This window comes from Augochlora pura, chromosome 10 (genome assembly GCF_028453695.1).
Source record: "Augochlora pura isolate Apur16 chromosome 10, APUR_v2.2.1, whole genome shotgun sequence".
NCBI classification, from domain to species: domain Eukaryota; kingdom Metazoa; phylum Arthropoda; class Insecta; order Hymenoptera; family Halictidae; genus Augochlora; species Augochlora pura.
In genome coordinates, this window is record NC_135781.1 from 34,476,786 (window position 1) to 34,489,636 (window position 12,851).

The following is a 12,851-nucleotide window of genomic DNA, read 5'->3' on the forward strand; positions in this document are numbered from 1 at the left end:
CGATTGTCCGCTAGGCAACTCAAGCTGGCCAAGTCAAACACGAAGACGGTTTAACCTCGTATCGGAGCGAGTAACCCGTCTGACGCACGCGGGAGAGAGTGCACGAGTCGAACAGGAGGAGAAGACGATAGCGATTCTGTTTGCTCCGGGGTCACAGGTCACCGACGCGAACTGCATCGCCATCTTTGCACAAAGGACGCGGCGGGGCGCGGACTTTGCGTGGCCTTGGATCTCCTCCACGCGGTGGATCCGGAGACGCTTGGAAAGGTCGAACCGTTCGCCGAGAAGCGGAGCCTCGATCGGCCCCCCGCGCCGCGCCTCGCGCTCTCATCGCGGCTCGTCTTGTCTCCCGGCGAACAGTTTACCCGGGGATCGACTTTTAATCTCGCGACGATAACGTCGACGACTTTTCTGCGTTGATTCCGGCGAGTTCGAAGCGGCAGTGTGTCGTTGACCATCGCGGCGTCCGCTGAGCCTCGGTGCCGAGGTCCGCTCGCAGTTCTCTCCCACGATCGATTCCCTCGGTCGAACCTCTCCGATTCGCGCAGATTCCCGGCAATTCCCGGCAATTCCCGACAACTCCCGCGGCACGCCGCCCAGCCGGCCACTTATCAGATTCCCACCACGGAACCGGAGACGTCTCTTTCCAATCGGTAATTAACTTTGCCCTACCACCCCGCCCCTCTTGATCCGATCCCGAGATCCCGAGATCCCGAGATCCCGAGAACCGTCCGCGAGAACCAGCGAGGAGAGACCGATCGTCGTCGCGCGGCGTTCGTTCAATTAGGAAAATCGTGATTTGTGCGTCGTACGCGGCGAACAGCGTGGCCAGCCGAGCAAGTCCAACAACCAACAACCATGTACTCAACACTGTTACTACTGAGATCCACCAAACTTGGATGCTATCCAAGGAGATTGGCTTCGTCCACCTCGGGGCTCAAGAATCCCGACCCAGCGGTACGTGCTTCCTTTCCTCTCGCCGTCTTCTATTATTCTCCCTCTCTCTCTCTCTCTCTTTCTCGACTTCGTCTCGGAGAAATCGTAGGACGATCGATCGATCGCAGGGTCGCGACCGACGATTGGGTACTCTGACGCCCGATTCAATTTTTAACGCGCTCGCAAGGCGCGGTGCCGCGGCCTTTTTTAATCGACTGTCGCCACTCGAGGAACGCTTCTCTCCTCTCTCTTCTCTTCTTCTTCTTCTTCTTCTTTTTCTTTTTCCTTTTCTTTTTCTCCCTTCTCCCCCCTTTTCTTGCCTTTCATTTTTCGTTCGACGTCGCTCGCCAACGCAATTAATAAATGTTCGAGACGAAGACTGTCCGAGCCGACCGAGAGCTGATCGATTCTTATTTCTTCCGCTTTTGTCCGCGATTACCCAGCCAAATATTTGCCTGCCGGCAAAGAAGAAGGAAAAGAGAGAAAGGTGGGAGGAGGGAGAGAAGCGATCCGGGACACTGCGACGTCGACCAAACTTCCGTTTGAATAATTTAACCCGGTAGAGCTCGTTCTTTCCGCGAGGAATTTTCATCTCGCGTCGCGACCCGAACGACGACGGAGTCGACCGTAAAATATTCACGCTGTCCCTGCGATTCGACGGGGGTGGCAACCTCGTCCGGACAATCGTCGAGAAGCAGCGAGTCGCGCCGGATTACAAAACCGAGCGTCTGCTCGTTGTTCACCAGCCGGACGAGAGCCTTCAGAGCTGCTCTCTTATTCGGAATTTCGCGTCTCGATTGATCGGTGACGCGCGGTTCTTTCCGCGTATCGTCCGCGTATCGTCCGCGTAGAACTCGGCGATCGATTCTAAACGCAAACTATCGCGATTGCTCTAATTGACGTTCAAGTTCGTCGTCCCGCCGCGACGCGTTTCATCCGCCTCGATCGAGTGGCAGCGCTGTTTCATCGCCGAATGAAAAATTGCACTGCAATGCGTGCGTTGTCCGCGATACCGCGTCGCGCGATCCACCAAATACGAGTACAATTGTTTCTCGCGAGCGTCGAGAGCGTGCTCGGGGGGCGAATCCGTTCCGGGGAGCCGAAGGGGTGTGGGCTACCACCGGCCGCGCTCGATCCTACGGAGCATCGATAATTTTCTCCTTGCGCCGCGGGTCGCCCGATGATTGCCGGCTTAATTGGCTGCGCCGCAATAAATGTAACGCGACGTTATCGCGCGAGGCCGCGTAGCGCGCGGCTGATACCGTCCGTGCATGTGTGCACACGCCGAACCAAATAAATATCTCGGGCTCGCGCGCTATCTTGGCCCGGTTCCCGTTGCGCGTCCTCTTGCGCGTCCCTCGTGTCCCTCGTGTCCCTCGTGTCCCGCATTCCGTCGCGTTCTGTCAGGACGAACCTCCCGTCAACGTCGACGTCGGCGTCGACGTCGACCAGCAAGAAATCATTTCGGCCTGCCAATATGAAGCGTTCCGTCGCGTCGGCGCGATCGATGGATCGACTCCGTCGTTCGTGGCTCGCGAAACAGCGCGCGCTCGTCGAGTAAGCTTCCGGGTTGACGGATCGACCTTGATCGCGGCGCCCTTCGAACGCGCCGCCGGCTTTTCGGTGAAACCTTTCGATCGGAGCCAGCAATAACCAAATGCGAGTAGACTAAATTCGGGTCTCGTTGCCGAACGAGACGCGAATCGTCGGTGACGGATCGACGTTGCGAGAAGGCTCGATGGATTGCGGTTCGCGTCTCTCGAGCAAAGCGCCCGCTTCCATCTTCCACCGGCGAACCAGTTCTCCGATAGCTGGGGATATCGGGCCGCCGCGCCGTCGTCGCGATCCTCGTTTAATCGTCGCCGGATCTCGTGGAATCGTGTTTCGAACCGTTTATAGCTTCCCTAGCCTATTTCCGTGGCGCATTTTCGAGCGAACTTGTTCCCGCTGCTCCTAACGATCTCTATAATCTAGAAACGCTGAGCTGCGGGAATCGCTCCGTTCGTTTGCGCGCTCTCTCTCTCTCTCTCCCTCTCTCTCTCTCTCTCTCTGTCTCTTTCTCGTGTCTGGCGACATGCGCGACTGCAACAACGATCGCGATTGCGCGCGTTAGAATTCGGAACCGATACGGCCTCGAGCGTACTGCGACTTAGACAGCAGATAAGAGCCGCGCTGTGTGATTTATAACGCGCAATCGGTAACCTTCGGGTTGCGAAACTGCTCGGATCTGCGTCAAAGCGGATGCAAAATTGCGGCTGTCGATTGCGTCTTGGGGAAAAAGCCGCGTAACCCTCCCGGGATTACGAGAGGACGGTTCGTCCTTGTCAACGGCGTAAGATCGAAATCCCGGCCGTCGCTCGCCTCTGACGGATCGATGACGAACGACGAGGGGCTGTCGACGAACAGCCGATCCCGATCCCGATCCCGATATCTTTCGTCGTTATCGGCGATACAAACATTGGAAAAGCTTTCCGCGAACGACGTCGAAAATCGTCGGCACTTTACTCGGTTGGCTCGGGAATCGAAAACGTCTTCTGTCACGCTTCATTTAATTTCTCCGATTCTGCGAGCTCTTTAAACTGCTCACGGTTCGAGGGACGCTCGTAAATGGGTTCCGAGGAACAGCGGAAACTTTCCGATCGTTAGAGAAATAAAGCGGTGCTCGAGGGATTCTTGTCCCAGCAATTTCTGTCGATCCCGGGGCGAGCGGGCCGCGCGCTCCTCCCGCTTCTCGATTTCGCAGCCCGCTGCAAACGCTTTCGACCCCTCGGAACGACCGGCGACCATTCCGAACTTCGTAAACTTTAAATACAGAAACACGGGCGCGCGCCGCGTCGCCTAGGCTCTCCGAGTTTCTCTGGAACGCGATCGAGGGGTTGATTGCCGCCGCGGAGCTATTTCGGGAGAGCGCGAGAGAAATCGGCGGCGGCATCGCCGCCGCGATTCTCTCGCCGGAGATAACGTCTCTCGCTATTATGTATATTTCACGATTTTTCCGGCCCCCTCCCCCCCCCCCCCCCCCCCCCCCCTGACGCCGACGACGACGATTAATCTCCTGAACCGCCAATCGGGCCGATAGTGACCGCCGCGGGCTTATCGCGCGGCCTTTATGTAACCGATAGCATGCACGCAGGAGCCACACGTGGCCGTGCTCTCGAACTGTGTCGAGTGCCGATCGAGAAGCGGCCGAGCACAAATTGGCCCGCGGCAATTTTTCCCAGGTCGAGTGTCGCGCGGAGATAACGGACATCTCCTCGACGGGGACTCGACGATAAACGGCCGCGCGTCTAATTGTCTTCGGATCGTCCCGCCGAGGAAACTTTCCGTCTCCCGCGAGCGCGTTGGAGCCGCTCCGACGCTATGCCGTCGGGTAGAGGAACGCGGATGACGCGCGGAGGTGTGTTCAATTTTACCTGCTGTACTCCGCTGAATAGACGCGCGGCGTCTGCACCCCCATTCCCCATCCCCCATCCCCCGATTGACAAAGTTACAGCTGGCAAAGCGAGCCTTCCGCTTCCGCGCGCAAACGCCGCCGACGTTCGAACGCGTAAATTAACGGCGTTTCCCGGCGTCTGAATGAGAAGAGACTAAAGTCTCCTTCCGTCGCTTGTCGCGCTACTTGCACCACGATCGGAACGATCGGGGCTCTCTCGATTTTAATCGTTTAAGTTTAATGCGAACGCGTCTAGGTTGATCCCATGATATTATTTGATGATGCCCGGTGCGTGGGGACGGTTACGTTTTAGGGTGGACTTCGAGTGGACTTGCGAAGAGATCTGCAAACGACGGAGCGGCCTAGAACGGCGACGATTTTCAGCGAGAGAAGCCAGCTGAAGTACGCGCGTCGGCTGGTGGTGAAGATGGGCAGCGCCGTGATCACGAGGGAGGACGGCCACGGGCTGGCCTTGGGACGGCTGGCCTCGATCGTCGAGCAGGTCGCCGAGTGCCAGAACGAGGGCCGGGAGTGCATCATGGTGAGCAGCGGGGCGGTCGCGTTCGGCAAGCAGAAGCTCACGCAGGAGCTGCTCATGTCCCTGTCGATGAGGGAGACTCTGAGCCCCGCCGATCACACCAGGGAACACGCAGGTATTCGAGCTCGAATCAACGTCGAAGGCAACGCAACGCAACGCAACGCAACGCAACGCGACCGACGTCTTTCTCGAACGAACCGCGCGCGCGCGATATCTCCCTCCCCGCGGCCGTCCTCCGTTGCTCTCGATTATCTTTCGAAAGTCGTGTTTACTCGGGAGGCATCAAGGTCCCCGATATTTTTCAGACTCGGCTGATAAAGCTCTCGGGCAATGGACAGCAGGCGATGGGACATTTTGCTCGCTTCCGCGGCCCGCTTGCGCGGCGCTAAAAACCAAAGGGAACGTCGACCGTGATCGTCGTAGATGCCAATCGAGTTCGATTCCATTGGCAAACTACGATGCGCGCGCGCGCTACGATCGCCGCGACGTTGGAACGTGTTTGTGTTTCGATTGCGGGAAATTTTAATCGCGAAACAACAAGTCGCTTCCAGCGAGCTAATCTAATCGCTGGTTAGCGTCGCTCGAAAGATTTCCGAGTTCTCGGGAGTCCCGCCTCGCGACTCCGTCCAAGTTCTCCTCCCAGCTCTGATCCATCCTCCGCTGCGGCGGGCTAACGATCGAGAGTCTGTCGTTCGAGTCGGCGGCCGCGGCTCGCACCCGGGGCAAATATTTCCGGGGGGTGTTGCTCGCGGATTACGACAGAGGGAACTAGCTGTTTCGCGGTGGGATTCCTCTTATTTCACGGCCGGTGGATGGCGCGAGCCAGATGGCCGACAGTAATCCTAGGCTTTCAGCGTTTCACCGTGAATTTCATTTTTGGTATATTATCAGCTAACTGCAAATTGGAGTACGCGATCCCCGGCCGGTCGTGCCGCGCGGCACCCACGCCTCGCCTCGCCTCGCCTCGCCTCGCCTCGCCAGCGAGCGATCTTCGCTTCTTTATACGCCTCGCACGCTAATGAGTTTCGAGGATGCCGCGCGCGAGCGCTGCTCGAGTTTACCGTTTGCTGCCGGCCCCGCGCCCCCGTACCCTTTCATTATTTCCGCAGATTCATCCCGGGGCCTCGGTGCTCCATTAATTAATCATAATTACGTGTCGCAAGGCCGACCGACGACCGCGCGAAACACCAAGAATTTATTTCCACCGAGCCGGTCGGTTACCGCGAGTCGTCGCGTTTCGATTGTCCGCGCGGCCGATCGATTCGTCGAGCAATTTCCGAAAGACGCGCGGAAATTATCGAAATTAAAACGCGCCGCGGCTGGTCGGCCGAAACCGACGCGACGGACAGACACACCCTCGGCGAATCTGCGGCGATTCATCGAAACCGGAAACAATGTTACTTGCTCCATATTTTTCGCCTTTCAATCGGCTCGGTCGCATCCACCGCCGACGAGTCCGGGGATCCGTAGCTTTGCCACCCACACCGACTGCTCGTCGATGCTGGAATTTCACTCGCGCGAAAAAATTTGGAAATGGTCGAGGAACGACCGTGTATCTCGAGTATTCGGCGATGCCGAGAGTCCCGCAGAATGCAAGGGCTACAAAAAAAAAAATCTCGAAAGTATTTCCGACGCGATCGCCGGCCGGGCGAGAAAGCTGGCTGGCCTGTCCGCTTGCTCCGGGATAAAGGGCCGACGAATTGCCGACATTCCGCGGGAACAATCATACTCCTCCGGAGTGGAGGACGAACGAGCGTTTTGTAGCGGCCGCGAACGACGCCGTTCCGGCTTTTATTATTATTCCCGTGTATTAACGAGGAAGCGGTATATCCTTTCGTTTTTATCAGCGAGCCGCCGGCCGCCGGCCGCCGGCCGCGGCGAACCCGCGTAAACCGTGACCGATACAGCCGATCGTAAACGTAACCGCGTCCCATTCGAGCGATCGAGAACGCGTTCGCGGCCAGGCCAGGCCAGTTCGGTCGCGTCGTCCCCCGACTGCTTCGAATGTAGGTTGAGCCAACAACCGGCGGCGGGCCGCCCAATTCTTTTAGCCGGCAATTCCTTCGAGATTCTATTTGCTCGGAAAAACATCGCCGGTAATTCTCGTGTCGGGAGAGGCAGCGGGGCGAACGCGATCGACAGACATCGCCCGGAAAATGGTACGGTCGGTCTCCTATGTTCCTCGTCGCTCCCTGGAAACCATTTACGCGACCGTCGCGTCGCCTGCCGTTTCCGTTTCGGCCGGAGCGCGGCGACGACGGGACCTTCCGAGTATCGAGTATCGCTCCCAGACGAGTCGTTCGTTCTTCCTCGTCGATTATCTCCGGCGGCTCCCTTAATTCTCTGGAGCGCTGCGGCGACTCGTCGGATCGCTTCCGTTTTACGATCGCGGGAGCTTTGAAAACTTTCCGCGCCGTTCGGAAACGATTTCGACTAAAATCCGACGGACGGATACACGAAAGACTAATCTCGCTCCTCTGTTGCGCCCAGGCACCATGCTGGAACCTAGAGCAGCAGCGGCGGTGGGCCAGTCGGGTCTCATGTCCCTGTACGACGCCATGTTCGCGCAGTACGGCGTCAAGCTGGCCCAGGTGTTGGTCACCAAGCCGGACTTTTACAACGAGGAGACTCGCAAGAATCTGTTCAGCACCCTCAGCGAGCTGATCAGCTTGAACATCGTGCCGATCATCAATACGAACGACGCGGTGTCCCCGCCGTGGCAGACGAACGAGGAGCAAACCGGCGGCGGTGGCCGGAGGGGCATCCCCATCAACGACAACGACTCCTTGGCCGCCATGCTGGCCGCCGAGGTGCAGGCCGATCTCTTGATCCTGATGAGCGACGTCGACGGAATCTACAATCTGCCGCCGTGGCAGGACGGCGCCAAGATGCTGCACACCTTCAGCTCCGACCTCAGGGGCACCATCAAGTTCGGGCAGAAGTCGAAGGTCGGCACCGGCGGCATGGACTCGAAGGTGACCGCTGCCCTCTGGGCGCTCGACCGTGGCGTCTCCGTCGTCATCTGCAACGGCATGCAGGAGAAGGCTGTGAAGAGCATCCTGGCCGGCCGGAAGATCGGCACCCTCTTCACCGAGACCACCGGGTCCAGCACTCCCGTCGAAGTGGTCGCCGAAAACGGTAACTCGATTCGATAACTTATTCTTGCACATGTTTTACGGCGCGATCGTTTTCGAAACGATCCCCTCCGTGCGCGGCGAAAATGATTTTCGATCGTTAAAAAGTCTTAAAGTCGTCTCTGTGTCCGCGAGGCGTTGGCGTCAGCGTCATCGTCGGCGAACCAAGAAACGACCGCGTCTTGCGGCGCGGCGGCTACCGGAGGTCAATCGGAGCTCGGTTCACCGAAGCCCCCCGGTCCTGTAATTGCAGAGCGACGCGGTCTCTTTTTATTTACGGCGGAGCGTCGATGCAGGGGCCTCGCCGTAGAAGCGGTCGGGAAACGAAGGAAAGAGGAGCCTCGTCGTGTCGCGCGCGCGCCGGTTTTTCTCGACGTGGGTTCGGTCTCCCGCCGCGTCATTTTGTTCTACCGACCATAGGAATATAGGTCATCGATTATCGAAGGTAGAAATTAAACGGCTTACAGTTGCTGCATCGTCGCCGCCGCCGCCGCCGTTGTACAATTACCCGCGACACGTCGTCCCCGGCCCTCCGTGTCATGGCAAGCGTCGCGCTATTCGGCGCCATATTTAATTCAGCGTGGCTGCCACCACCGTTGTCGTTGCCATTGCCGTCGGTCGCATTCGGAGCCACCTGCAAAAAGAAAAGTAGTCGAATAATTCTCGAGCGAAGAACTTCTCGGCGAAAAGGTGTTGGCCGGCGCCCGCGCAATTCCGATCCGGTTTCATTAAAAGTTCTTCACTCGCGAGAGAAGAGGCTCCGCGCGCGCGCGCGCGAAGACGTCTTTCGCGGGGTCCCATTGACTGATGGCCGCGCGTTGGCAACTTTCAGCGCGCGTGGGCAGCAGGACTCTCCAGGCTCTGCGGCCCGAGGAGCGAGCGGCCTGCATCAACGCGCTGGCCGACCTGCTCGAGTCCCGGCAGGCGGGGATCCTGGACGCGAACGCCAAGGACCTCGAGGAGGCGAAGAAGGGCGGCCTCGCGAAGGCTCTGCTCTCCCGGCTCTCCTTGACGCCGGCGAAGCTCAAGTCGCTGAGCTCCGGGCTGCGGCAGATCGCCGACGACTCCCTGACGAACGTGGGCCGCGTGATCCGCAGGACCAAGCTGGCCGAGGGCCTGGAGCTGAAGCAGATCACGGTGCCGATCGGCGTGCTGCTCGTCATCTTCGAGTCGAGGCCCGACAGCCTGCCGCAGGTGGCCGCGCTCGCCATGTCCAGCGCCAACGGGCTGCTCCTCAAAGGCGGCAAGGAGGCTGCTCACAGTAACAAGTACGCACGTCGCCTGGCTTCGCAGTCGAACCCTCGAAACGAATTCCTCCGCTGCTCCGTGCTCCTTGGACACTCGATTCCAGTAGCGACCCGTAATCTACTAATTACATTGCAGACCGGGTTCCACCGGTGCTCCGCCTGTATACCGGCGCTTCAAAGTTCGACTATAAAACGACGGCCAGCTTTATAACGAGCCAGCCTTTTTAGCAGAGTTAGAGGAACTAATTGAACTTACAAAGGGTTCCGCGATACGCTTTCCTCTTTTTCTCTTTTTGAATATTCTGACAAGGGCCACTGCGGCGCGAGGAAACGCGAATCGAGGAGGATCGCGCGGTGCACGTGCATACCTTTTTACCAAAGTCGGAAACGTTCTCCAGGTACCTGATGGACCTCGTGAAGGAAGCCCTGAACACCGTGGGCGCCTCGAGCGCGATATCTCTGGTCTCGACCAGGGAGGACGTCGGTGATCTGCTGTCGATGGAGAAACACATCGACCTGATCATCCCGCGGGGCAGCTCCGACCTCGTTCGCACCATTCAGGAACAATCGAAGCACATCCCGGTGCTCGGTCACGCGGAGGGCATCTGCCACGTGTACGTCGACAAGGAGGCGGACCTGGCCAAAGCCTCGAGGATCATCCGGGACGCCAAGTGCGACTACCCGGCCGCCTGCAATGCCATGGAGACGCTTCTCATCCACGAGACCCACATGAAGGGCTCCTTCTTCTCCGATGTCTGCAGCATGCTGCAGAAGGAAGGAGTGAGTCGGCTATTTTGACGGATCGGGTTACCCCAAGACACCCATTAGGCTCGTCTCCCCTATCCCTGATCCCTGTTCCCTGTTCCCTGTAGAGGAATCGCATCGCTCAATCTCTCCTCTGACTATAATTAAGTCCGCGTCCAGAACCGGTTAATATACCTTTCGACAGTTTTGCGGTACCCTAGAAAAGGTTTCCAGAATTTTTTAAACTTCCCACGCTATCCGTATCCCAACGAATTCATCTTTCTTTTTCCCGATGGTGACGCGAGCGTTTTTGAAATTTTAAGTACTCGAAAGAATTGTTTCGTCCGAAACAATGTCCAAATATCGTGTAACGAGCCCGATTAAGAATATTTCTTAAAGTAGAGGCGAAAAATCTGGAAACTTTTCGATCGCAGCTGGTAATCTTGTGTTACCCGTCCATCTTTAATGTCAGGTTTCTGCGAAAGGTAGTATGCGATACTAACGAATCCATCATCGAAACGTTTGAATCGCGGATTCCAGGTGAAGATCAATTCCGGGCCGAAATTGAGGGAGCTGCTGACGTTCGGGCCGCCAGCCGCGAAGAGCATGAGGACCGAGTACGGCGCCCTCGAATGCACGATCGAGGTCGTGTCGGATCTTGATGACGCGATAAATCATATTCACAAATACGGGAGCGGGCACACCGATGTCATCGTCACAGAGGACGACAAAAGAGCCGCCCACTTCCAACGAGAGGTCGACAGTGCATGCGTGTTCCACAATGCCAGCACACGGTTCTCTGACGGATACAGATTCGGTCTTGGCGCGGAGGTGAGTCATTAAAATCGTACACGACCGAACGACCGCGTGATTCGGAATCGCATTACCGAAATGTTCGCGGCCGGGTCGCGTTGTTCCGCCCCCTATTCCCCCTATTCCCCGTCCAATCGACCCTTAAACTTCATCACGGGCTTAACGGCGGACCGCTAACCGAATTCGACCAATTCGATATAAAACCGAAACAAATGGCAAGATTTCGCGCGGGATCCCGCCCATCGATCCTTTCTCGCCGATTTATACCGTTTCCGCTGGAACGTTCGTGCTTTCGCCGAATATTTTTCTCGGTCGAATCTGGAACGCGACGTTCGACGCGATCGCTGCTGTGTTCCTAGCTGACGCGTATCTCTTCGAACGCGACGGCTCGATGATTTGATTTGATTTGCTTTGATTTGAAACTGATCGAACCAATTGTCTGTTCGCGAAAGGTTGGAATCTCCACTGCGAGGATCCACGCGCGTGGTCCGGTGGGCGTCGACGGTTTGCTGACCACGAAATGGGTGTTGCACGGCGATGGTCACGCGGCCGCTGATTTCGCCGAGGGTGGTGGCAAAGTTTGGCTGCATCAGACCCTGCCGCTGAACGAGTCGGCATGAATCGAGCCAGCCGAGTCTAACAGTTTCGTACGTGTCGAGGGAAGAAGGATTTGGTTCCGAGGAACACCGTCGAGAAGAGCCTGCGGATTAATGATCGCCCTCCGATCGTTGATAGCGAAATGTTCGCGGCTCGTTAGAAAGAGCGGACCTTTTTAAGGGAAGGTCAGCCGCGCGGATAATGAACGACGTCACGATATGCAACCTCCCCGGGCTACACTCGAACCAATCGCACAAAATGTAAATTATTTTCTTAAATAATTGTATAGCAAAGATATTCTTCTAGAGTAAGTATTCAACGGTAAGAGAGAGAGAGAGCTACCACCGCTTTTTATTCGGAAGGAGACTTTCATTACCCTTCCGGTAAACGCCAAAGGATGGCGTTTGAACGCCTCCGGTGAAACGTTGTACGGATATAGTTTGAACTGTTGTAAAGATGATTTACACCATCGAGATGATTCGGAATGTAACACCTTTGACAGACTCGTTTTACAGTTGTATTTCCCTTCCTAACTTTGTAGTCGAAAAGCTCGTTGGTCGTTTTCAAGAAACATCCCCAAAATTGGATGCCTTACCGACCATGTACCCAACAGAGTTTAAAACAGAGTTTCTTTCTTATTTAAATTATCTGTCAATTTTAAAGTTGAAAATATATTTCGAGGACACGTAAATGTTCAGCGAAATTTTCCGCAGTCGCGCGTGTTAAACGCATAAATTAAATTGAAATATTAAGCAGTTACAAATGATTCTTACCGTTTTCTCCATAAGAAGCTGCGTTAAAAACGGCACGAATTATTTGGTCCGAAAAATATAAGAATAGCGCCATCAGTCGCGGTGGCAAAACGCTCAAACTGTTCAACGGATTACCATCGGTCGAATTTGGCCAGCAGTTTCAGCGCTTTGCCACGAGAGTCGCCACTGCAGCGGCGTTGTCGTTCGTGTAGATAATGTAAATTCTTGTCTTACCGATTTCGTTAATTTTCTACTTTGTTGACAATTTCGATAGAAACACCGCCACGGACAGTTGGTCTGCGATTTATAAAAACAGATAATTATTCAAAAAAGAATAATTTATTTATTATTTTAAGAAATTCAAGTCGACATTGTTAAGTTAAGAATTAAATTAAACAATACGTGTAAATTTATATATCAAAGTTAATTAAATTATTTATGTATACATAGTCCTCGTAATGTAATTTACCCGTCGATAACATTTGATTAGCGGTTTCAGAGTTTTGCCACTGACTAACTAGCGCTGCACGAAAGCTGGAAGATAGCTTCGTAATTTTGTCAGTAAAGGGCGCCACTATCACCGTCCATGCTTCTCTCTTTGCATACGAATAAAAAAACTATTTTAATGCCTGTTCGTTGACAGTTTTCAATTTTCAT

General features: G+C 55.6%; 1 protein-coding gene across 1 annotated transcript; it reads left to right on the forward strand.

Moving 5' to 3' along the window:
- Positions 1 to 430: 430 nt before the first annotated feature.
- P5cs (Delta[1]-pyrroline-5-carboxylate synthase) lies at positions 431 to 12,639 on the forward strand. Its single transcript, XM_078192850.1, has 7 exons — positions 431 to 957; positions 4,683 to 5,022; positions 7,398 to 8,045; positions 8,874 to 9,309; positions 9,687 to 10,068; positions 10,573 to 10,863; positions 11,298 to 12,639. Exons 1-7 carry the CDS (start codon positions 859 to 861, stop codon positions 11,463 to 11,465), a joined length of 2,364 nt encoding a protein of 787 aa, XP_078048976.1. The 5' UTR covers positions 431 to 858; the 3' UTR covers positions 11,466 to 12,639.
- Positions 12,640 to 12,851: the final 212 nt, after the last annotated feature.

Coding starts and splice junctions, on each gene's coding strand:
- P5cs (XM_078192850.1), top strand. CDS start 859: ATGTACTCAACACTGTTACTACTGAGATCCACCAAACTTGGATGCTAT. Junction 9,310..9,686: donor GAGGCTGCTCACAGTAACAA/GTACGCACGTCG, acceptor AACGTTCTCCAG/GTACCTGATGGACCTCGTGA. Junction 10,069..10,572: donor GCATGCTGCAGAAGGAAGGA/GTGAGTCGGCTA, acceptor CGCGGATTCCAG/GTGAAGATCAATTCCGGGCC.